Below are 24,204 nucleotides of genomic sequence, written 5' to 3' on the forward strand. Positions count from 1 at the left end.
AGATATCATCATTTTTAAAGATTAAACAGCTGGTTCCCCACTGTTCTGGCTTCTGTAAATATATTGTCACATTTCCGATGTAATAATTGCTTTATGCTAAAAGAAGACAAATCATTCAAGATAAAGCCCAAAACAATAATACAAGTCAATGCAGCAGATGTTAGTCTTTTTCTTCTTTACTCATTACATCAGTCTTTGGAGGAGCATTACCCTAAGGTTAAGAAAACTTGCACTGGAATAACTTTAGTTTAAAACATATTGGTGACTTGTTGCCAGCTTCTTCAACAAGTCTACGTGTCTGCAATCAATGATCTGAATCTGGTAAGTATAAAGTTTTAATCAGTTTATTTTTTTAAGGAAAGTCTACAAGAAACATCAAGAACTGACAAAACACAGTTTAAATTTTCATATTTAATTTAAATATCAGGACAGAAATGATTAAACACCATCTGATATTACATTAAACTAAAAGTAAACCATCACTCAACAGCATAAATGTAAAGTTTATGAATAATCTGAATATCAAAATCACATCATATTAAACATAGTTAATAGTTCAGATAATAAGTGTGCCTGACCAAATCTGGTTTAGCACCTGCAGCAAAGTATTCGAGTGATTGCCCATGTGGGGTCGTTACACTTCCCGTCAACAGTCTGAGCAGACAAAAAGGGACTTTATAGACATGTTCACCTTTCTCAGTACCTCTGGCAAGTCTGCCTTTATTTATGGCCCCATTCCCATGTTACATAGAGGAATAGGGCGTTTCAGCAGAATCCTCAGCCTCCAGACTTTGCTCCAGTCTGCTTGCAGGTCTCATGATTTGGGTTATATTGACAATTTTAATCTCTTATGGGGCAGATCCTCCTTTCTCAGGAGTGATGGGATCCACCCTAACAGACTGGGCAGCCGAACACTTGCTGCTAATATTCAGCATGCTGTTTGGTTCACCCCACATTATTGACTACCTCGACACTTAAAAGTCTCCTCAGCTTTATGTCTACGTCATAGATCTATATCCGCTCTCTCAAATTTGCAGTCATGAATTTGTGTTTCCTACCGATCTAGGTCCACTCCCACCTGCTACCAGCCATGCTCATTCCAGATTACCACTGGTAAACAAACCTGCCACGAATGTTAACAGCTCCTCCTGCTGTTCACTTCCTGAATTAACCTGCTCACCAGGTCATTTCTTCTCCTCTACCTTTTAACTTGCTGGCCCCACTAGTTCCCCAACTGATCAAGGCAGATGGCCGCGCACACTGAGCCTGGTTCTGCTGGAGGTTTCTTCCATTAAAAGGAGTTTTTTCCTCTCTACTGTTGCCTAGGGCTCAAGGGGGAATTGTTGGGTTCTTTATACATCTTTATAGTCTTGACTTTATTCTGTAAAGTGCCTTGAGATGACCTTGTTGTGAATTGGTGCTATATAAATAAAGTTGAATTGAATAGTTCTCTTTCAGATAATCTTGGTATCCCACTTAAAAATACTAATAGGAATGTGAAACATATAAAGATAAACTCAGAAAACTGCAATAATAACCTCATAAAGATTTTGACTAAAGCGCCAGCACCTACATTAATGCAACATGTAGGTGCTGGTACTAATGTGAAATCTCTCTCTAATAAGACTTTCATTCTTAATGATTTCATCACCTCTATGGACCTGGCTACGACTGGGTAAGCACGGCTGAGTGTGCCCACCCGATTATGACTACCCAGAGCCAGTGGACGTGGTGGCGGACTTGTTGCTACTTAAAGGAAATTCCTTAAATGTAAACAGTGATCAGCTAGTGAATTCTCTTCCTTTAAAGGGCTCCTGTTTAAACTTAGTGGGCCCTCCTCAGTTTTATTGGCTGTCTTTTATTGCTCCGCAGGAACAGCTAGATCCTTCTTGTTGGAAATTTCAGATTTTTTATCTTAAATATGATAGAAGTTGTTCTTTAGGTGACTTCAATATTCACGCTGACAATTTTTCTAATAATCATGCTACAGAATTTTTAAATTCTGAACTCTTAATTTTCAGCAACATGTAGCTGGTGAAACTCATTCTTGTGGGCACGCTCTTGATCTTGTTTTTAGTCGGGGTCTTGAGATTTCAGAACTGAACATTTTGCATTTGTCTGTATCAGACCATAAGCCTATTGTTTTTAGCTGTGAATTACAGATTGTTAGGGACTCTCCACGTCCCAAGTGTTCACGTGTGTTCAACAAGCATTGTGCCATTAAGTTTTGTATTGTTTTTACTTCTACGGACATGGCATTCCTTGACTCCACCTGCACTAATAAAATGTTTGATTCTTTTAACTAACTTTGCATGTCAACCTTAGACTGTATAGCTACTTTAAGAAACAGACCTGATCCATTGACCAGGAAGCAAACATAGATTAATGAGAACATAGGAATTGTAAACGAATATGTAGAAAGGTTGAGCGTAAATGGAAGAAATCTGGTCTTACAGTACATTATAATGAAAGAAAATGTATTACTTTTTAATACGATGGTGAAGGATGCCAGAGCCGCTTACTTCTCACAACTCATCTATGCCAATTGTCAAAATCCCAGATTTCTATTTCATACCGTTGATAGGCTGGTTTAAAAGGTTTTATCACACTTTGTTTCCAAAGTGGAGAAAATTAGGGGTGAATCACTCAAAATACTTCATTTCTGGATTTAGTCTGTCCTTATTGGAGCTCCCTGACTTATTTCTCTCCCATTACACTGTCTAACCTACAATAACTCATATGAAAGCATCAACTAGTCCACTTGACATTATTCCAACAAAATTTTTACTGTAAGTTTAGACTGTATAACTCCAACTTCTATATTATTTCTATATTATATAAGTTTCATGCATACAGCCCATTTTAAAGAAACGTGATCTTAACCCTTCTATCCTGGGGAGCTACCACCCCATTTCCGAATAACCATTTGTCTCTAAAATTCTAGAAAAATTGGTCACAGAAGTTGCTGACAGTTTTGAAAAGTTGTAATCAGCTTTTCACAAAAACCACAGCACAGAGACAGCTCTTCTACGTGTCACAAATGACCTTCTAAGTAATGCTGACTCTGACTTGTGCTCTATCCTAGTGCTGTTGGATTTAAGTGCTGCATTTTACACAGTAGATCATAATATTGTGTTGGACAGACTAAACCACTGGGTGGGTAAATCAGGCACAACGTTAAACTGGTTTGCTTCATATTTGTCTAATAGGAAATTTGTGTTTCCACTGACAATTATATGTCATACTTGTCCCCCTCTGAGTATGGTGTACCACCAGGGATCGACACTTGGCCCAATTCTTTTCTTAATCTACATGCTTCCACTGGGTGATGTTATACGCAGACATAATATTTAATTTCATTGTTTTGCCAATGACACTCAGCTGTATCTCCCTACCATAGTAGGCTGGGTTCTCTATAAGATTGTATGTCCGATATTAGAAACTGGATTTCCTTAAATTTTCTTCAATTAAATTCAAATAAATCAGAAATTCTCACAATTTTTCCAGTAATATTTATTTTTTGGTCCTTTCGGCTTTTCCCGTGAGTTCAGTGTCGCCACAGCGGATTGTCCGCATGTTGATTTGGCACAGTTTTTACGCCGGATGCCCTTCCTTGCGCCGGATGCCCTTCCTTGCGCAACCCTCCCCAATTTTTCTAGTAATATATTTTCCAATAATATAAAATCCTTAGGGTCTCTATTAAAATTCATTAAGCCAGTTGCCAGAAATCTTGGTGTTTTATTTGACTGCAACTTTAGTTTTGAGCATCACATCACTAAACTAGTTCAGTCATGCTTTTATCATCTTAGGAACATTGCAACATTTTTAATGATGCTGAGACTATTATTAATGCTTTTATCTCCTCTCATCTAGAATTTTGCAATAGCCTATTTTCCTCACTTCACCAAAAGGACCTGAAACGCCTACAAATTGTTCAGAATTCAGCAGCTGGGCTCCTGACTAGAACCGGGAGGTTCAGCCACATCACTCCTTGTCTTGCATCTCTACATTGGCTTCCTGTTAATCTTAGGATCAATTTTAAGATTTGACTGATTACTTATAAAGCACTGCATGGTTTAGCGCCATCCTATATTTCTGATCTTTTAATTCCATATGTGCCATTATGAAATTCAGACAGTGGATTGTTGTCTGTTCCAACTGTCCGGTTAAAACCCAAGATAGAGATACAGTAAAGTACAACATGCAGTTTGATAATATCTGTCTGATGGATGCATTTGTATAAATCTTTTATTCAAAGAAATGTACCATTTGCTTTACACTCAAAAACTGGTGGGAGTGAGTTGTTTGTTTGTTGAGACCATCAGAAAAGACTTGGGGTTGCCTATTATACAGGAGAAATCAGGAATTAAACGATCAACTCTGATTAACAAATCCACATGCTTATAACTGAGCATTACACATACAGTCACACAATCATATACTATATCAGCCAAAAATAATCAACAAATGTTTTTTATATAATTCTGTTTGAACTACAACAATTATATTTTTTTAGAAATTAACCAGAAATCCCTCCTTTGTTTCCAACCTATGAAAACTTTCGCTTGTAGAGGTAATCTTACTTGTATCTGGAAATCCAACAATTATCTACTCCAGAGATTGTTGTATGACGAACACTGAACATTTATTGAATTCCACGTTTCTTTCTAATGTGCATACAGTGGGGTCCAAAAGTCTAAGACCACATGAAAAGTCTATGATATTTGCATGTAAACCTCAAAATTGAAAGTTTAATTATTTGTAATCAGCTTTGTACAAAAGACTTAGCTTTAGTTTGACTTTTGAACTAAAGTACAGTAAATCAGAAAGTGAAGTTCATATTTTTTTTTGGATGTCAGATGTTCCTCAATATTTCTTATTTTCTAGATAATATGAAAATATCTTTAACTCTCAGGATTTGGGACCTCAGTTTATTTATCAACTGTATGTTTTTTTATGCACTTGTACCATATTTTAAGTTTTTATTAATTTTGGATTTTCCATTTATCATCGAAAACTGTGGATTAATTGTGTTTTGGCATTTTTTTTAGCACATTTACAGCAATTTCTATTAAGATACCTAATCTATATTAAGTAAACTGAGAAAGTAATAAAAAGAAGCAATCTCGTGAATTAAATAATGGACCATTCTCATCACAAGACCAATAATTGAAACTAGGCAATTCTGCAAAAATCACGATGTCTTTAAACAATACATGAATGTTGTGCATTTTTTTCCCCACTTTACTCACATGATCACAGTAATGATCTCTCCCTAAAATACTGGAAGATTTCAAGTATTTCAGGTTTTTGGCATTAAATTTCCCTTTTTGGGTTTCCACACTCTGTGTTTCCTTGCTATTCTGCAGCATTACGAAATGACCTGGCAGTTACATATTGTCAAGAAATTTTAAAATCATTTAACATTTCCCCCTCCCCCAGGGAATTATAAATGCTTAATTTAGCTTCTGTCCTTAAACCATTAAAAAAAAAAAAAAAAGAGGACTGGCCAGAACGTCATCACAATCTAAAAATCCTTTAAAACAAAGCGTACACAGACCTAATGCAGCCAAGTTTAAGTCATGCTGAACTGGAAAAAACTCCTGTTCTCCATTTCTGCCTGTGGACAGAACACAAAATTATATTAAAAAAATTTTCAATTGATCAAATTGGTCATGCTGCACAATTATATATACAGTACAGTTTCTTCCACAGAAAAGCTACTGATATGGGATTAGGTGATCTTATCCAGTGGTTCTGATCCTAGGGGATGAGTCCCTTCAAAGATCACAAGATAAACTCGAAAAATCATCCTGGGACAAAACAACTAAAACAAAAAGTTCTGCTTTAATGCAGAGGGGAAATGTTTCTCTAATGAAATTACAATTAACTCACAGACACCTGAAACATGAGAAGAATACCAAACTGTACACAACTTTTCGTAAGAGATCACAAGCCACAAATTCAATTCAACTTTATTTATATAGCGCCAATTCACAACAAAGTCATCTCAAGGCACTTTACAGAATAAAGTCATGACTATAAAGATGTATAGCGAAAACTCAACAATTCCCCCTTGAACAAGCCCTAGGCAACAGTGGAGAGGAAAAACTCCCTTTAACGGAAGAAACGTCCAGCAGAACCAGGCTCAGGGTGGGCGGCCATCTGCCTTGATCAGTTTTGATCGGGCAGGTTGGTAGGACCAGTAGCTGCATACTGGAAGTCACACAGCTCTAAAGTTGCTGGGGACACCTGCAGAAAGGAACAGAGAGGGAGACAGAAGGAGAAAGACAACTATGGGAGAAAACACAGAGTAAATGTCATACAGTGGTAACAAATACATGTATAGAGAGAGGAGACGAGCTCATTGCACTTCGGGCAGGGAAGGGGGGTCCCTTAAACAGTCATGACTATAACTAACTACAAGCTTTACTAAAGAGGAAGGTTTTATTCCTAGACTTAAAAGTAGAGAGGGTGTCTGCTTCCTGAAACTGAACTGGGTGATTCCAACGCAGTACAGGGAAAAAGACAACCAACCAAAATTCACTCCTATGAAGGAGGAAAAACTGGTAAATCCCAGAGGGATGACTACAAGACTAGAAAAACAAGGATTAGACTCAAACTGAAACACTAGGAGATTAACAAAGGGATGAATAGACAAAAACTAGAGGGCTGAAAGGACTAACAACCATAAATCATTAAACAAAGACATAAAAATTTAAACACATACACAATGAACTACAACAATGATCCCAAGCGAATAACTGAAACTAATATATAGCTGAGTGCTGACAGGAACTAGCAAGAGAGATCATATTTCAACTTCAATAGCTTCTTTTCATTGGCTTCCCATAAAATCTAGAATAGAATTTAAACCATGCTTCTACATATAAAACTCTGAATGGTCAGGCTCCATCATACAGTATATACAAAACCTTATAGCACCATTTATCATCCCAGTAGACCACTTCGTTGTCAGAATGCAGGCCTACTTGTGGTTCCCAGAATTTCCAAAAGTAGAATGGGAGGTAGAGCCTTTAGCTATCAAGCTCCTCTCCTGCGGAACCAGCTCCCAGTTCAGATTCAGGAACCAGACACCCTCTCTACTTTTAAGTCTAGGCTTAAAACCTTCCTCTTTAATATGACTAAGTTATAGTCATGCTGCTATAGGCTTAGACTGCTGGGGGACCCACCCGCCAATGCACTGAGCTCCTTTCCTCCTCTTGACCCTCTCTCCTCTCCTCTAACCCCACAATTGTCACCACTGCATGACATTAACTCTGTGGGTTTTCTCCTGTAGTTGTCTTTGTCCTTCTCTGTCTCCCTCTCTCTGTCCCTTTCTGCAGGTGTCCCAGGCTTTAAAGCTGTGTGTTTTCCAGTGTGCAGCTACTGGTCCTACCAACCTGCCCGATGTTTTGTTGCTCTTTACTTTTCTCTCTCCACTTTCCACTCACCCCAACTGGCCAAGGCAGAGGTTCGCCCACTATGAGCCTGGTTCTGCGGGAGGTTTCTTCTGTTAAAGGGAGTTTTTCCTCTCCACTGTTGCCTAGGGCTTGCTCAAGGGGGAATTGTTGGGTTCTCTCTATACATCTTTATAGTCTTGACATTATTCTGTAAAGTGCTTTGAGATGACTTTTTGTGAATTGCCGCTATATAAATAAAGTTGAATTGAAATTGAATATATTTATTCACTGTCACCACATACGTATTCAAGCTTCACCTGCTGTTCTTACAAGAAACAACTACACTACTGTAATATTACATTACTGTTGTCAAAGTGGCCTGAGATCTGGTAGTCAAAACCCACACTGCACTACAGTAAAGTGGAAAACTAGTCTTGACAGAGATCCTGAGGAAATAATTCCTAAGGCTTGTATTACAAAAGGAAGTCAAGATGGAGAGGGATCACAACAGCATTCAACAGCAGGATTACAAACATACATGGACTAAATCAGCTGTGTCACCCTTATCCCTGGAAAACAAGATGAATAATTGAATAAATCTGAATCAACAGAGGAGCCACCAGCCTGGAAAAAAGCCCCTAAGATTAAGAGCGTGCTACAGACCTATAGCACAGAGGCTATCAGACATCATGAAGAAAGTCATGGAGCCTGTCTGTAGCCACTTTTAGAAGAAAAACCCTGACAACTTAGCTACACACCAGCTGTGTCAGCAAATGGCAATTGACACATCATTCAATAATGCTAGCCAGTCTGGTTTTAGGAAAAAACAGTCTGGTTTTTGCATAAATAAATATATACTGATATGATAAATATATGAATGGAAGTGAATAATGTTGACATATCTGTTTAAAGAAATTTAATAGAATGGATTAACAAACAACAAATTTCATATTTTCAGTAAATTCAAGTTACCTATCTTGTAACTTCTGGAGGATTAACCTACAGTAAGTTAGAGCAGGAAATAAATCATCACAAATAACCCATGGAACAACCACTGTGCTGGATGAACTTTTGTTCCTTTTCCTGAAACACAGAAAAATATTGCAATGTAACCATCAGAATGTAAATGTATACCATAAAGAGCACATTAGTCATTTCTTACAATGAAAGGTGTCCATCCTGCTAAAATCTAATAAAAAATAAAATAAAAATGTTCGCAAAGATTATTTTTATTATCCTTTCTCTCCCCCTGTGCATGTCACTCTGCTGCAATACACACACACACACACAGAGAAAAATCAGAGGGTAGTGTTTTCTGTTACTATATAGTTAGAATCTGTGAGCCAGGCTTTCTAAATAGGTCAGAGGCGGAGGAGAAATCAGGCTACTATTCTGCTGCATATATACACAGATTTACAGTAACTAGGTTTCTTCGGTGCATGGAAACACTGTTCCCTGATTACACAAGAAAGCTGATCTCTCTGAGTACCCCGGTTTCTTAAATGGATGTAAACACAGTCAGTAATATTCAAGGAATACCAGCCGAGTTAAAATAAATGAATTAGAAGAGAATCATGTAAAACATAAAATGTACTGGTTTCATTTTAACTGGAAAGGAATGCGAGAGCAAGGGGGCACAAGCCAGTGTCTTCTTGTGCCAGTCCCAAGTCTGGATAAATGCAGAGGGTTTTGTCAGGAAGGGAATCCGACGTAAAACACATGCCAAATTAAACATGTGAATCGTGACAATGACTTCCATACCGGATCGGTCGGGGCCCGGGTTAACAACGACCACCATCGATGCTGTTGACCTACAGGGTACCGGTGGAAATTGGACTACTGTTGGTCGAAGAAGGAGAGGAGGAAGGTGTGTTCGTAGGCAGAGAGAGAAGAGGAAAGCTAAGAATGTAGGACTAACAATAGGGACTTTGAATGTTCGGACTATGACAGGGAAGGCTAGAGAGTTGATTGACATGATGCGGAGAAGGAAGGTGGACATACTGTGTGTCCAGGAGACCAGGTGGAAAGGTAGCAAGGCTAGAAGCTTAGGAGCAGGGTTCAAGTTTTTTTAACCATGGGTCAGATAGGAAGAGAAATGGAGTAGGAGTTATCCTGAAAGAGGAGATTGTGAGGAATGTTCTAGAGGCGAATAGAGTATCAGACAGGCTGATGAGTCTGAAGCTGGAAATTGAAGGCGTAATGTTCATTGTTATTAGTGGTTATGCCCCACAGGTAGGATGTGAGTTAGAAGCGAAGGAGAAATTCTGGAGTGAGTTAGATGAAGTGATTCAGAGCATCCCCATAGGTTAGAGAGTGGTGATTGGGGCAGATTTCAATGGGCATGTAGGTGAAGGGAACAGAGGTGATGAGAATGTGATGGGCAGGTTTGGTCTTCAGAACAGGAACGCAGAAGGGCATATGGTGGTAGACTTTGCAAAGAGGATGGAAATGGCTGTAGTGAAAACTTTCTTCCAGAAGAGGCAGGAACATAGGGTGACATGTAAGAGTGGAGGTAGAAGCACTCAGGTGGACGACATCTTGTGTAGACTTGTGTGTAGAGATCAGTGACTGTAAAGTGTTGGTAGGGGAGGGGGCATCTTTCTAACTCTCATAGCCTCTCTACCGGTGTGCCGCAGGGCTCAGTTCTTCGTCCTCTCCTCTTTTCTATCTATACTTCATCCCTAGGTGCCATCATTCACTCACATGGTCTTTCCTATCACTGCAACGCTGATGACACACAGCTCTTCCTGTCCTTTCCACCGGACGACTCCACTGTCTCATCGCGCATTTCTGCCTGTCTCTCAGACATCTCAGCCTGGATGAGTGAGAGACACCTTCAACTCCACCTCTCCAAGACCGAAATCCTTGTCTTCCCAGCCAGACCTTTGATGCAACACAACATCAGCATCAACATTGGATCTACAGTGATTGTCCCCACTAATTCGGCCAACTGAGCTTTAGGGACCACATCTCCTCAGTCTCTAGGGCTTCCAGATTTGCTCTTTACAACATCACGAAGATCAGACCCTACATCACGGAATATACAACCAGACTCATTGTACAGGCGCTGGTCACATCTCGTCTTGATTACTGCAACGCTTTGTTGATGGCGTTACCGATATCCACAATCAAACCCTTGCAGATGATCCACAATGCGGCAGCTCGCCTAATTTTTATTCAGCCAAAAAAGACCCATGTCACACCACTTTTTAGATCTCTACACTGGCTTCCTGTAGCTGCTCGCATCAGGTTCAAAGCTCTGTCTCTTGCTTACAGGGTTGTTAACTCGACAGCTCCCGCTTACCTCAACTCACTCATTCAAGTCTACAATCCTTCTCGCCCGCTGCGGTCTGCCAACGAATGACGTCTGGTGGTCCCAGCACCGCATAGAAGACACCAAGCAAAACTGTTCAGCGCAATGATCCTACGATGGTGGAACGAGCTACCAAACGCTGCACGCTCAGCTGATTCTCTCCCAATATTTAAAAAACTGCTGAAAACTGAACTCTTCCGCATCTTCCTATGCACTTAAATCTTTAAAAAAAAAAAAACTTTTCTGCTCTCTTGCACTTGTATCTCGTGAACTGTGAACACTTTTCTGATAGGACTTTGCTTTGATGTTTTCACCTTGACTTAGATTTTTGCTTGCCTTGTACCTCACTTGTAAGTCGCTTTGGATAAAAGCGTCTGCTAAATGACTAAATGTAAATGTAACGTAAATGAGACAGGTAGGAGGGTACTCTGTGTGTCATCTGGAAAGGGGAAAGTGGACAAGGGGACTTGGTGGTGGAACGAGGAAGTTAAGGACTGTATACCGGAAAAGAAGTTAGCTAAGAAGAAGTGGGACACTGAGAAAATGGAAGAGAGTAGACAGGAGAACAGGGAGATGCAGGTTAGGGTGATTAAAGATAAGGATGGAAATGTATTGACAGGTGCCAGGAGTGTGATGGGAAGATGGAAGGAGAACTTTGAAGAGTTGATGAATGAGGAAAATGAAAGGGAACGAAGAGTAGAAGAGGTGACTGGTGTGGAGCAGAAAGTAGCAAAGATTAGTAAGAGTGAAGTGAGGAGGACGTTGAAGAGGATGAACAGTGGAAAGGCAGTTGGTCTGGATGACATACCTGTGGAGGTACGGAAGTGTCTAGGAGAGGTGGCAGTAGAGTTTCTGACTAGTTTGTTTAACAAGATCTTGGAGAATGAGAGGATGCCCGAGGACTGGAGGAGAAGTGTACTAGTGCCAATTTTTAAGAACAAGGGAGATGTGCAGAGCTGTGACAACTACAGAGGAATAAAGCTCATGAGCCACACAATGAAGTTGTGGGAAAGAGTAGTGGAAGCTAGGCTAAGGGCAGAGGTGAGGATTTGTGAATAGCAATGTGGTTTCATGCCTAGAAAGAGTACAACAGATGCAGTATTTGCTTTGAGGATGCTGATGGAGAAGTAAAGAGAAGGTCATAGGGAGTTGCATTTTGTCTTTGTAGGTTTAGAGAAAGCGTATGACTATGACCAGCTGTGGTATCTTATGAGGAAGTCTGTTGTGGCAGGTATGTTAGAGTGGTGCAGGACATGTATGAGAGCTGTAAGACCGTGGTGAGGTGTGCTGTAGGTGTGACAGAGGAGTTCAAAGTGGAGGTGGGTCTGCATCAAGGATCGGCTCTGAGCCCCTTCTTGTTTGCTCTGGTGATGGACAGGCTGACAGATGAGGTTAGACAGGAATCTCCATGGACTATGATGTTTGCAGATGACATTGTGATTTGTAGTGAGAGCAGGGAGCAGGTGGAGGAAAATCTAGAGAGGTGGAGGTCTGCTCTGGAAAACAGAGGAATGAAGCTTAGCCAGACAGACTACATGTGTGTCAATGAGAGGGACCCAGGTAGAACAGTGAGGTTACAGGGAGCAGAGGTGAAGAAGGTGCAGGACTTTAAGTACTTAGGGTCAACGGTTCAGAGCCACGGAGAGTGTGGAAAAGAGGTGAAGAGGCGAGTGCAGGCAGGTTGGTACGGGTGGAGAAAAGTGTCAGGTGTGTTGTGTGATAAAAGAATATCAGCAAGAATGAAAGGAAAGGTGTTCAAGACGGTGGTGAGAGCAGTGATGTTGTTCGGCTTAGAGACAGTGGCACTGAAGAAAAGACAGGAGGCAGAGCTGGAGGTAGCAGAGCTTAAGATGTTGAGGTTCTCTTTGGGAGTGATGAGGATGGACAGTATCAGGAATGAGGATATCAATGGGACAACTCATGTTAGATGTTTTGGAGATAAAGTCAGAGAGGCCAGATTGAGGTGGTTTGGACATGTTCAGAGGAGAAACTGTGAATATATCGGTAGAAGGATGCTGAGGTTGGAGCTGCCAGGCAGGAGGTCTAGAGGAAGACCCAAGAGTAGATTTATGGATGTAGTGAGAGAGGACATGAAGTTAGTTGGTGTGAGTGAAGAGGATGCAGAGGACAGGGTTAGATGGAGGCACATGATCGCTTTGGCGACCCCTGAAAGGGAACAGCCGAAAGAAAAGAAGATTTTAATTGGAAAGGAGGGAAGAGGAAAGAAAGGAAAAAAGGGAAACAAGGGGTAGGAAGGACTAAACGGAATAAAAGAAACAAATGAAAAAAAAGAAGGAAAAGAATGTGAGAAAGGAGGATTTAGGACAGCAGAAAAGAAATTAAGGGAGGATAGAAGACAGGAAGAAAGAAGCCAGAAAGGATAGAAGGGAGTAGAATTGGTTAAAAGGGTAATAGATGGAACAAAACCAGGAAAACAAAAAACAAAATAAGAAAAGTACAGGAAGGATGCAAAGCAAACAAGGTAGAAAGAAAAGAAGGAAAGGAGTACAGAAAAAAGAAAGTAAGAAAAGATAATAGAAAAGAGGAAATGGACGAATCAAGGATGGCTGAAATAAATGCATGCTACAAAGAAAGGAAAGAAGAAAAAATGAAACAAAGGAAACCATTACTGTTGACAAGCACCAAACTAGGACAGGATATATACTCAACAAGTAAGGGCTGTTTGAAATTTGTTTGTTAGTTTCAGAGGTAGCTGAGTTTCTGTCACTTCTCTTGAGTCTACTGATTTAGTCTGTTTTTAATACAGTTAAGAACTGTAGGTAAAAAGATTTGCTCTTCTAGTGAAGTTTGAAATTTGGTCTGTTATTGGTGGTAGTTTCAACTTAGTAATCACAGAGCGTTCACACCTTGGACCTAACAAAGGCACACAAATTAGTTTGGTTTCAACGAGGGGGTGGTTTCAGCTGTAGTCAATTAAGACCATATATAAGGCACCTGTTGGGCTAGAGTATCTCTTGTTCAGGCCTCCTTGTGTGAAGACTGTGTAAAGAAGAGCGAGTCTACCTGTGCTGCGAGGACATTAAAACACACTTTATTTCCAACTTCACATTATTATCCTTTCTACTCCGGAAAGCCAGTTTCTTTGTGTCGCCATGTGTTTTCAGCAGATCCCTGTTCTCCTTCGCAGACGCAGGACATAACGCCCTACTAGACAACATTTTTCCCAGTTGCGCACCCTCACCACGGACCACTTTGTAACCAGCCTCTTTTTCTCTTGCCTTTTGTAACTGGCAATCTGCAGTGAACAAGCCCGACTTCATTCTAGCTTTTGCTAAACAATTAGCTGTTCATCTGCTTGCACTTACAGAAACCTGGATAACAATACAGAACACGGCCACCCCAACTGCACTGACCACCAAATTTCCCTTCTCTCACACTCCTCGCTCATCAGGTCGGGCGGGTGGGACTGGACTTCTCATCAATGACACCTGAAAGTTTTCCCAGACAGCACCGCTCAACAATCTGTCATCTCTGGAATATCATGCTGGTAGGATCACAGCACTGATTACAATCCATGTGATTGCGATGAGCTTGACATGTTGCTGTCCCATTTTCCTGAAGATGGCACTCCTCATTGTCATGGGAGACCTGAACATCCACCTGGACAAACCTCAGGCAGTTAAAGTGTTTGGTCTACTAAACACATTTGACCTGAGACTGGTCTCCCCTCCTCCAACCCACAGAGCTGGCATCAACCTCAGCAACACCACAGACACCAGAAAGCTGTTCTCCCCTTTCAAATCACTCATCTACCCACCTCCACCTCCGCCATCTACCTCTCTCACTGACAACAACTTTGCCGGCTTCTTTACTAATAAGGTGGCAGCCTCACAACTCACAGTTCTCTCCTCCAGATGATGACATCCTGCTAACTTCTTCCAACACTACAACGCTCTCATTGTTTTCAACTCTGACTGAGGATGATGTATCCACCCTCCTCCTCTCTAACCATCCGACCACCTGCTCTCTGGATCTGACCCCTTCCACTCTCCTTCAAGCAGTTGCGCCTGCATTAATGCCAGCTATTAACCAAATCATCAACTCATCTCTCACAATAGGCACTTTTCCAACCTCATTCAAGCAGGTCTCTTGATCCCTCTCTTTTTACCGACCTGTCTCTCTTCTTCCACTTCTGGCCAAGATAATGGAACGAGTAGTCTTCAATCAACTCCCAGACTTTCTTTTCAAGAACAACCTCCTTGATGTCAACAGTCTGGCTTCAAGAGGGGTCACTCCACAGAAACGGCACTCCTAACTGTCGTGGAATCTCTTCGAGCTTCAAAAGCCACAGGTTAGTCTTTTGTCTTAATCCTACTTGATCTATCTGCAGCCTTTGACACTATGAACCATTAGATGTCCACACTCTCTGACTTGGGCATCTCTGGATCAGCTCTAGTCTGGCTTCGGTCTTACCTATCGGGACGAATCTTCAAGGTATTCTGGCAGGGGTATGCCCCAGGGTTCAGTTCTTGGTCCTCTTCTTTTTTCTGTCTATACTACATCCCTGGGTTCTATCATCCACTCACATTGCCATTCCTATCACTGCTGTGCTGATATACAGCTCTTCCTGCCCTTTCCATTGGATGACTCCACTGTTTTATCACACATATCTGCCTGTCTCTCAGACATCTCTGTCTGGATAAAAGAGAGACATCTTCAGCTCAACCTCTCCAAGTCCTAAGTACTTGTCTTCCCAGCCAGACCTTCAACACAACACAACATCTGCCTCAACATCGGACCTACAGTGATTGTCCCCACTAAGTCGGCCATCATCATGGGGGTCATCATCGACGACTAACTGAGCTTTAAGGACCACATCTCCTCAGTCTCTAAGGCATGCAGATTTGCCCTCTACAACATAAGGAAGATCAGACCCTACCTCACAGAATGTACAGCCCATTTTACAGGCGCTGGTCATATCTCATCTTGATTACTGCAACACTTTGGTAATGGTTACCAATATGCACATTTAAACCCTTGCAGGTGATCCAAAATGCAGCAGCAGGCCCCTTTTCTAATCAGCCAAAAATGACTCATGTCACACCACTCTTCAGGTCTCTACCATGCCTACTGTAGCTGCTCACATCAGGTTCAAAGCTCTGTTTCTTGCCTACAGGGTGATCAACTCAACAGCTCCTGCTTACCTCAACTCCCTCATTCAGGTCTACAATCCCTTACGTCTAAGCAAAACACAGTGATCCCAAGATGGTGGAACAAGCTACCACACTGCATGCTTAGCAACCTCACTCTGCTGAAACTGCTGAAAACAGAACTCTTCCGCACCTTCCTATACAAAAAACAAAACAAAACACAACTTCCTTTCTACTCTTTCTTGCACTTGCATTTCATGAAAAAAAAAAAAAAAAAACCACTTCTTCTGACAAGACTTTGCTTTCATGTTTTCTCCTTGACTTAGATTTTTGCTCCCTACCTTACTTGTGAGTCGCTTTGGATAAAAACATCTGCCAGATGACTAAATGTAAATGTCATGTCAATCCTCAGGATCAGGCTGTACCAACTCTTTCTAAATCTGTTAGTAGGCTAATAATGTAATATAGACTCACTACAAACCTGACTTTCTGAACATTTTCAACTTGTGAACATATTTTGAACTTATTTTTCCTTTAAACACAATTTGATAAGTTTTCAGTCTAAAACAGGTAAAGATCCTGGAAAACTAATTAAACATGCACAATTTAAACAATATAAACATAGAAATAACAGAAAGAAACCCAGTACCGTGAATGTACACATGGATCGCAGCATCAGTCTGATGGTTGATTTCCTTCTGTGTGGCTACACAGCGATAGTTGTCAGTCTTGTTCACAGCAGTTTGGAGGATTAGGTCATAGCTGCCTCCTCTTTCTGTGACATTTAGTTCTTTAGGAGGAACAATGTTTCCAGAACTGTCCAGCCACTGGAGTTTAGGTTTTGGAGAAGCACCTCGAACCAAACACTGCAGCAGTCCCCAGTCCTTTGTGACTTTAAGTGACGTGACAGATGGCTCCGGAGCTGCACCTGTGGCCATTAGCAGAATTTATAAAGAACGCGTATTCATTTTATTCTTCCCTTCTCTGATTTTATATATTGATGAATAGCCAATAACACAGTAAGAGAAAAAAAAATATGTGCATTGGTTGGACTGTCCTGAGTTTGACAAAAAGCAATATGTTAATTACTTTAGACTTTTACCAAAAGGTTCTACAACTATTTAACACTGCAAACACCATTTTTCATCATGACAGAGATACCTAAACAGTAAAGAGGCTAGAACAAACTTTCAAACTTTATGCTACATTTGTTGTGCAGAAAAAATAAACTGCAAAAATGTGTAAAATTTAAAAGCAATTAAAAAGTCTTTAAAAGTTTATATATTTCTGTTATTAACTTAACTCATTTAACTAAGTTAGCTCTGTGATACATGCAGGCGATATAATAAAACTATTCTGCCATAATGTCAACTTTTAGGAAGCCTGCAATGTTCAGTCTTTGACACAGACCCAATTAAATTATATATTTTAACACTGAGGTTAGTTAATAATGATGTTTGTATTGGAGTCTTGATTTTCAGTAGTGTTCCCCCACCCTCATGTTAATAAATGGGAAGAATAAAAAAAGTAAACAACTTTTAACTGTGACTGGGGGATATACGAAGGAAATGTCACATTTTCTACTTAAAAGGTTGAATTTATGACAGACAGGTTGTACTTAATTGCAGTATATAATTCAGATGTACCCAAGTGCCATTCAGTGTTTTGAATTAACATGTATAACTACATGTTCGTTAAAGGATTATGATTTAAATTCATCCAACATCCTAAAACACACAACATAAAGATTCAAATGGGAAAATATTTTACCTATATCATAAAAGCTACTAAAGCAACAACCTAGTTTTTTTGTAAACTCCAGCTCAACATCAGTGAAACAAAAGAACTGGTGGTGGACTTCAAGATATCTGTGACTCCTGTCTCTGTACAGGGAGAGGGGGTGGAAGCTGTTGCGGAGTACAAATACCTGGGTGTTCACCTAGACCATAAACTGGACTCGTCAGTTAATGCAGCATCAATATACAGGAAAAAACACAGCAGGCTGAATTTTCTAAGGAGACTAAGGTCCTTCAACATCTACAGCACCTTGCTGCAAATGTTTTGAGTCTGTGTTAGCCAGCTCCATCTTCTTTGCTGTGGTTTGCTGAGGCAGCAATATGAAGGTGGCAGACAGTAACAGACTGGACAAACTAATGAGGAGGGCTGGTTCTGTTCTGGGGGAGGAGCTGGAACCTCTGCATGTTGTGGCTTAGAGGAGACTGTCGTCCAAACTCCTCTCAATCCTGGACAATCCCTCCCACCCACTCCACTGTGTGCTGGCTGCACAGAAAGAGTACTTTCAGCCAGAGACTGATCTCAGTCAAGTGCTCCACAGAACAACACAGGAGATCCTTTCTCCCAGTGGCTATTAAACTGTTCAACTCATCCCTCTTCTCTAAAAAGGAGGGGGACTGAGTGGTAAAAATGGACAAATTGTATTGTTTTTTATTTCATTTTTTATTTTTCACTACAGGACATGGTCCTGTGTTTGTCATTATCTCTATAGAGCTGACCTTCAGTCAGATCAGTAAAGTGAAGACATGGTGATGGCTCACACAAATAAAAGTAATTTCAGACTGAACACAAACATTTATGTTTAGCCAATCCCAATTATTCTTACTCTTGAATTGTTTTTGTAGCCACCCTATTTACCACATTAGCTATGGTTGGCTAGAAACACACAAACTGTGTGACAGTTGACTTATATGAAAATACAGCAAGGTTTCCTCAAGACAAGTATAAAACTTAATTTTTTTAAAATAAATGTTTATTGTACACAACCGAGAACAATAGAGTACTCTTAAAATTTAAACAAACGTATTTATAATAGCTTATAGAATAGCAGATATTATTAATTGCACTGAACATTGTTTGTAAATTGGAGCTTTATATAAAGCCTTAGATCATCAAAATCAGGACTCACCTCGGATCTTTCTGTTATGTCTGTATATACTCAGTAATAAACACAAATTAATTAAACATTTCTGACATTGGTCCTTCTCACGTTTAGCTAATGAACTGTCACTGATAAAACTTAAGCCCGACTATGTGTTTTTTTTCCCACCGAACCCTCTTTCCATGCACACTCTCATAATGCATCGATCCCAAAACATTACCCAAAGTCGCTAAGCAACAAGGTCACCTAAAAAAATTCAGTAACAAAATTTAAAAAATCATCTAGAAAATGAGCACAAAATTTGCACAAGTTGTAACCGCTATTACTACAGCTTACTCCCATATATTTTTTAATTAGACTAATGTAAATTACAACAGATGTATGTGTCAAGTCCACAAAAATACACACTTACCTGGGATATTCTCCTCCGTTCTATCTTTTAATGTTTTGAGGCGCGGAGGTTGGGTGCGACCCGAGATATATGACTAATAAAAACAAATATGTATGTATATACAGAATATATAGTCCCATGTTGATTGTATACGTCGATTTGGACACATTTTACCTTGATTAAAACGTTAATGTTCTTTGTTTCAAGAGAACCGGAACCCAATAAACGATTTACGGCACAACTTACTTTACGACAGTAACATCAAACAGGTAGCAACTTACATGCTAACCCAATTCGTTGCAGTTAAAACACGTTTGAAAAAGAAAAGGTTCATTTAGAAGAAAAACAATCAACCGAATAAATCAAGTTTGTCTGAATTAATGCAGAAGAAAAAAACGATTATTATTAAGTGGTTAGATTTGAAACTGCTCCTAAAAACTTACAAAACATTATTTCGGTCAATTAAAAGGTCTCGAAAAATTAACTGACCAATCACATTTAGTAGCTCTTAAATCAGGAAAAAGTAACGAACAAACCCAACCAATCAGTATCTTTCTACGATCAAAGATGATGTAACTAACAAACTGTTAACTCCATCAGCCAATCATAGAAGAGCATTTTTACCCTAGCATCACATGTCCTAGTTACAGCTGATTTTATCCAATAGAAAGTCAGTACCAATATACTCCTGTGAGTTATGGCCGATATGGGTACCTGCCTGACCATATATGGAAGTTAATGCGGTTTGACTTCCTGTGGCAGTGGGACAATCATATAACAGTTTTAACTGTGAAAGTAGACATGATGTAATGATATTATATATGTTAATTATTATCTAAATGTTGAGAACATCTTTTAATAGTCAGTGTTATTAATTAGGAATGTTTTTCATTAAAATGAGACTTTTCATCGTTAGTTGTTAACTTTGGAGATTTTTTTGGGGTCTGTTGTCATCTGCTGGTGATTCTCTGAACTGCAGTTTCTTAACGCTCTCTAGCCCGCATCCAACATGAATTTGGTACAGACTTATATGTAAAGGAATAATCCTTAAAATGTTACCCGAAAAGCCCTAATTTTTACTTAAGTGTTGTATTTTCAAATATGAAGTAAATAAATTTTGAAAAGAAACCCTTAATTTTTTTCTTGTTCATGCTGTATCAAGTTATACTCAGAGCTGCAAGTAAGATGGACACACAAGTTGCAACTTCTGAATGTTTGTTTTACAGTGATACAATGGAAATATTTAATGCCTTGTGTGATGTCAATAATATACACAGTTTGGAATGTGTAGGTATTAACAGACAAAAATGCTCACAATAAAAATGAGCCCTATAAGGTTAAAACAGGACCTAAAAGAGAAAAATATGTTAGAGGGTGATGTTATCAACTTTGCAGACAGGTAATAAAGGGAAAACTTGTTACCCTGTTTATTAGATAGATATGAGTAGACCCTGTATAAGCTATAGTCCAAAATTCAGAAAACACATCTGGCACAAACTCCTCCTCTGCCTACTGAGTAAATTCTATGGGATTTTTCCAGCTGGTTTAGGAAATAGCATTAATGATGAGTAATTGCACCAACTATACTTTATGTTCATTTCATTAACTTAGGGCTCCTACATAAACTTATGTGTATAAATGTACCGTATTAATGTAAATGTTGGATTTTACTTTGAAGTAAATCAGCTGTGGTTCATTTGAAAACACTGGTTGAGGTCTGTAACTCTTCAGCTACAAGTAGGAGAACAAGGTGAAAGTTTTTTTTTTTACTTTCCAGGTCCCTGGGTTAAAACTATTTGTCATGAACACAGCAATAAAATAGTGGCTTATACCTGAAAAACATGTAAAAATGTGTCCATAACAGATGTGTTATGAATATTTAATGACAAATTGACTTGAGCCAATATGAAATACTTGAAACAGTCTATAAGTGAACAGGCATCATTATAATTGTTTATTGAACAACTCACCAACAACCAGCTTAATGTGGCATGTTTGTCTTGGCTGAAGACGTGGGAAATCGCAGGTGTAGTTTCCACTGTCAATCACCTTGGTGTTTCTGATGGTTATGGAGGCATTACCAAAATCCAGTTGTTCAGGAAAATGTAAGACTCGACCTTTGAACTGGTCATCTTGACCTGCACGACCATTGTTGTAATGATCACCAGAATCATACATGAACACCTCCTTCTGACCATCTTTCTTCCAGTCAAACAGCTTTTTTACAATGTTTTCCTTAGTGCTGAGGGAACAAGGTAAAATTGCATCATCCCCTTCTCTCACTATAAGGGGGCCATCTGATCCTGGGAGACAAACAAAAACATGCACAGAAACAATTAAGGGAGTAGTGACTAGTAAGATTTCTCTTTTAACACATTTATGTTTACTCATGTTTCACATCAAATGCCTAAAATGCCTCTTCTTCTTTTCCTTTCGGCTGTTCTCAGGTGTGGTCTTCCTCTAGACCTCCTGCCTGGCAGCTGCAGATACTGTTTGTTTCTATGGTGATGTTCTGTCAGGCCTTCTGCTGTCTGTTTTTAGTGTGTTTTTCACCAACTTATATACAGCTTAGTTGGATTTAAGAATGCCTTCCTGTTTTTAAGGTTTACAAATAGTTTCAAGCATGAGGTAAATTCTCTGTCTTTGCAAAATCTTCTCTTGATTGTCGGCTTTGACAAAGGTATGTTGACCTCCTGGAGGCTGCCCTTGATCAGGTCAACTGTTTTCAAGAGTTTTTGCTTCACTGGAGAATTAAGCAAGAATTCTTGTTTCATCCACCTCAGTTATTTTCTGTGGTTGGTGTGAACACAACTAAAGTTCTCTGGTTAATCACAACAACAAGAGATTACTTTAATCTCTTCATACTTTAAATAAACTTTAGAACTTTTATCTTTTCACTTGTGAATAACTTAATAAGAAACACACAGCTGGACATGGAACTGCTGAGCAGTTATCTGCTGAAAGACGCTTGAGCCCCTACAACTGGAGTTCATTGAATAAAATAAGATGTAATTCCTCCTATCACTGTGCTACAGTAGAAATGAAACCAAATGTATTTGGTTTAGCATTTTTTCTCTGCACTCATATAAGTGCAACCTCACAAATTTCCGCTTGGTAAAAGTGATAAAAGTGTGTGACAAAGAAAGAGGAAGCTACACAAAACAGTGTTGAAGAAAAAGATGTCTCTTTTTTCTTGTTCTTATTCATAGGTGATCATTTTAAAATAAAAATAAAAAGAACAAACATTATATGTTTTATTGAGTACAAAAGTACAAAAAGTTTGCCCCCCTTTTTGTTAGAGACACATGCCTTGGTCTGTAAATTGCTGTGGAACCAGCACAGAAGTGATAGGAGGGAGGCTGGTTTATACATTTCATAACTTCACAAACACATGGCACAACAGAGGAGAGTCTGCTCCACAGGACACCTCTGTTTGCATCTAAAAGACAAGGTTAACACCTTTGAGGACAGCAATTGTCTGCATTCTTGACAGGGAGGACCATTACTTTTGAATGAGCAAAATGGGCAGCTGTAGCTCAGTTGGTAAGGCAGTTGACCATGTACCACAGGGTCTGTGGTTCAATCCCTACTCCCTGCTACATGTGTCCTTGGGCAAGACACTGAACCACACTGAAAGTTGCTCCCGGTGGGTCAGGTGAGCACCTTGCATGGCCACAAAAGAGTGTTGAAGAAAAATATGCCTCTTTTTTCTTCTTCTTATTCATAGGTGATCACTTTTAAATAAAAATAAAATATTGGTGTGTGAGTGTGAGTGTGTGTGTGAATGGGTGAATTGGATTCCACATTGTAAAGCACTTTGGACAAAAGCGCTATATAAGCGACTATTTACCATTTACCATTAAGAAAGCAATTTATGACAGACTAATACACCACTTATCACACATTTGCAGAAAAATTCATTCATTCAAATTCAAATTAATTCAGAATTCATCACTTCTGAGATGGTTCCACAGCCGTTTACAGATCATGGCATGAGTCTCCAACAAAAACGGGAGGCAAAACCAACGATGCCCCATAAACCTGCCCCCAGTTAAACCGAACTGAGAAGCCTCCAAGATGGTGGGCGAAATGTCTTTGAAAACTAAAAGCAAGTCCAGCTGCCACCATACTGCTTTTTTTCTAGGATTACTTGCAGGCATGTTTATATCTCATTAGAAACAGAAAATCCAGTCTCTAAACTTCTGCAGCTCATTCAGGTTTGATCAGAGTTTGTGGTGAACAGAGAAACGCCTGCAGCACCATCTCCGATCAACGGGATGGAGATGACGCCCTGTTCTTCTGCAGCACCAACAACTTGGAACTGCAGATGATAAACTAGAATAAACGACAACAGCGCTGATGATGCAGGAAAACTGCGCAGGTCTGTTGCAGCATTTGAGGAATCAGACGGATGCTGCATTCACTGAGGATGATAATTTAACATTGGTATGTACTGATTATTGAGATCAATGTCAGACGTAAATCAAACTGTAGCTGTACCATTGATTTAAAACGTGTCTAAATGATGATGACACCGTTGTAGCTTCTTCCGTTTTCCTCCTACTAAACTACGCAGCAGCTAAACTGTCTCCATGCTTCAGTCCGCTGCAGGTTTCACTTCAACTAAAATCTCTAATGGATCTAATTCGATCTGATTATCGGTAATAATTCTTCTTCTTACCGTTTCCATCAGCAAACACTGATCCAGACCGAGTCAGGAGACAGAGACACAGCAGAGGAACAAGCTCCATACTTGGTGAAGACATCTCAGCATTAATCATAAGCATCAGTTTAACATCTGGATGTATCAGCTTCTGACGCTCCTCACACAACGCTCAATTACTTCGGTTTCGATTTGTGTCTTTCGCCACGCCTAGAACAAGATAAAAGGAACAGTATTTCAAAGTAAAAGTCGCTTCCTTCTCAGGTAAAGCGACTTGACGCATATTTACTGACGAGTGTTTCACACAACTGTTAAGATGTCTAACATTTAACATTTGAAATGTACATGTAAAGGAAAAAAGATGCACTTTTTTAGCAATAGATTCACTGCACAGTTCTGTTTTTACTGTTCTTTACTATAACATACA

General features: G+C 39.7%; 1 protein-coding gene across 1 annotated transcript; it reads right to left on the reverse strand.

The window, feature by feature from the left end:
* Nucleotides 1–463: 463 nt before the first annotated feature.
* LOC137128076 (butyrophilin-like protein 1) lies at nt 464–24,019 on the reverse strand. The gene is made up of 5 exons (XM_067505764.1): nt 23,796–24,019; nt 21,085–21,417; nt 16,477–16,755; nt 8,376–8,486; nt 464–5,620 (listed from the first exon to the last, which is right to left on the reverse strand). Exons 1-4 carry the CDS (start codon nt 23,899–23,901, stop codon nt 8,413–8,415), a joined length of 792 nt encoding a protein of 263 aa, XP_067361865.1. The 5' UTR covers nt 23,902–24,019; the 3' UTR covers nt 464–5,620; nt 8,376–8,412.
* Nucleotides 24,020–24,204: the final 185 nt, after the last annotated feature.

The sequence above is a fragment of the Channa argus genome, chromosome 5 (assembly GCF_033026475.1).
Source record: "Channa argus isolate prfri chromosome 5, Channa argus male v1.0, whole genome shotgun sequence".
In the NCBI taxonomy this organism is placed as follows: Eukaryota; Metazoa; Chordata; class Actinopteri; order Anabantiformes; family Channidae; genus Channa; species Channa argus.

Coding starts and splice junctions, on each gene's coding strand:
- LOC137128076 (XM_067505764.1), bottom strand. CDS start 23,901: ATGCTTATGATTAATGCTGAGATGTCTTCACCAAGTATGGAGCTTGTT. Junction 21,418..23,795: donor AGTGTTTGCTGATGGAAACG/GTAAGAAGAAGA, acceptor TTTGTCTCCCAG/GATCAGATGGCCCCCTTATA. Junction 16,756..21,084: donor CCACATTAAGCTGGTTGTTG/GTGAGTTGTTCA, acceptor TAATGGCCACAG/GTGCAGCTCCGGAGCCATCT.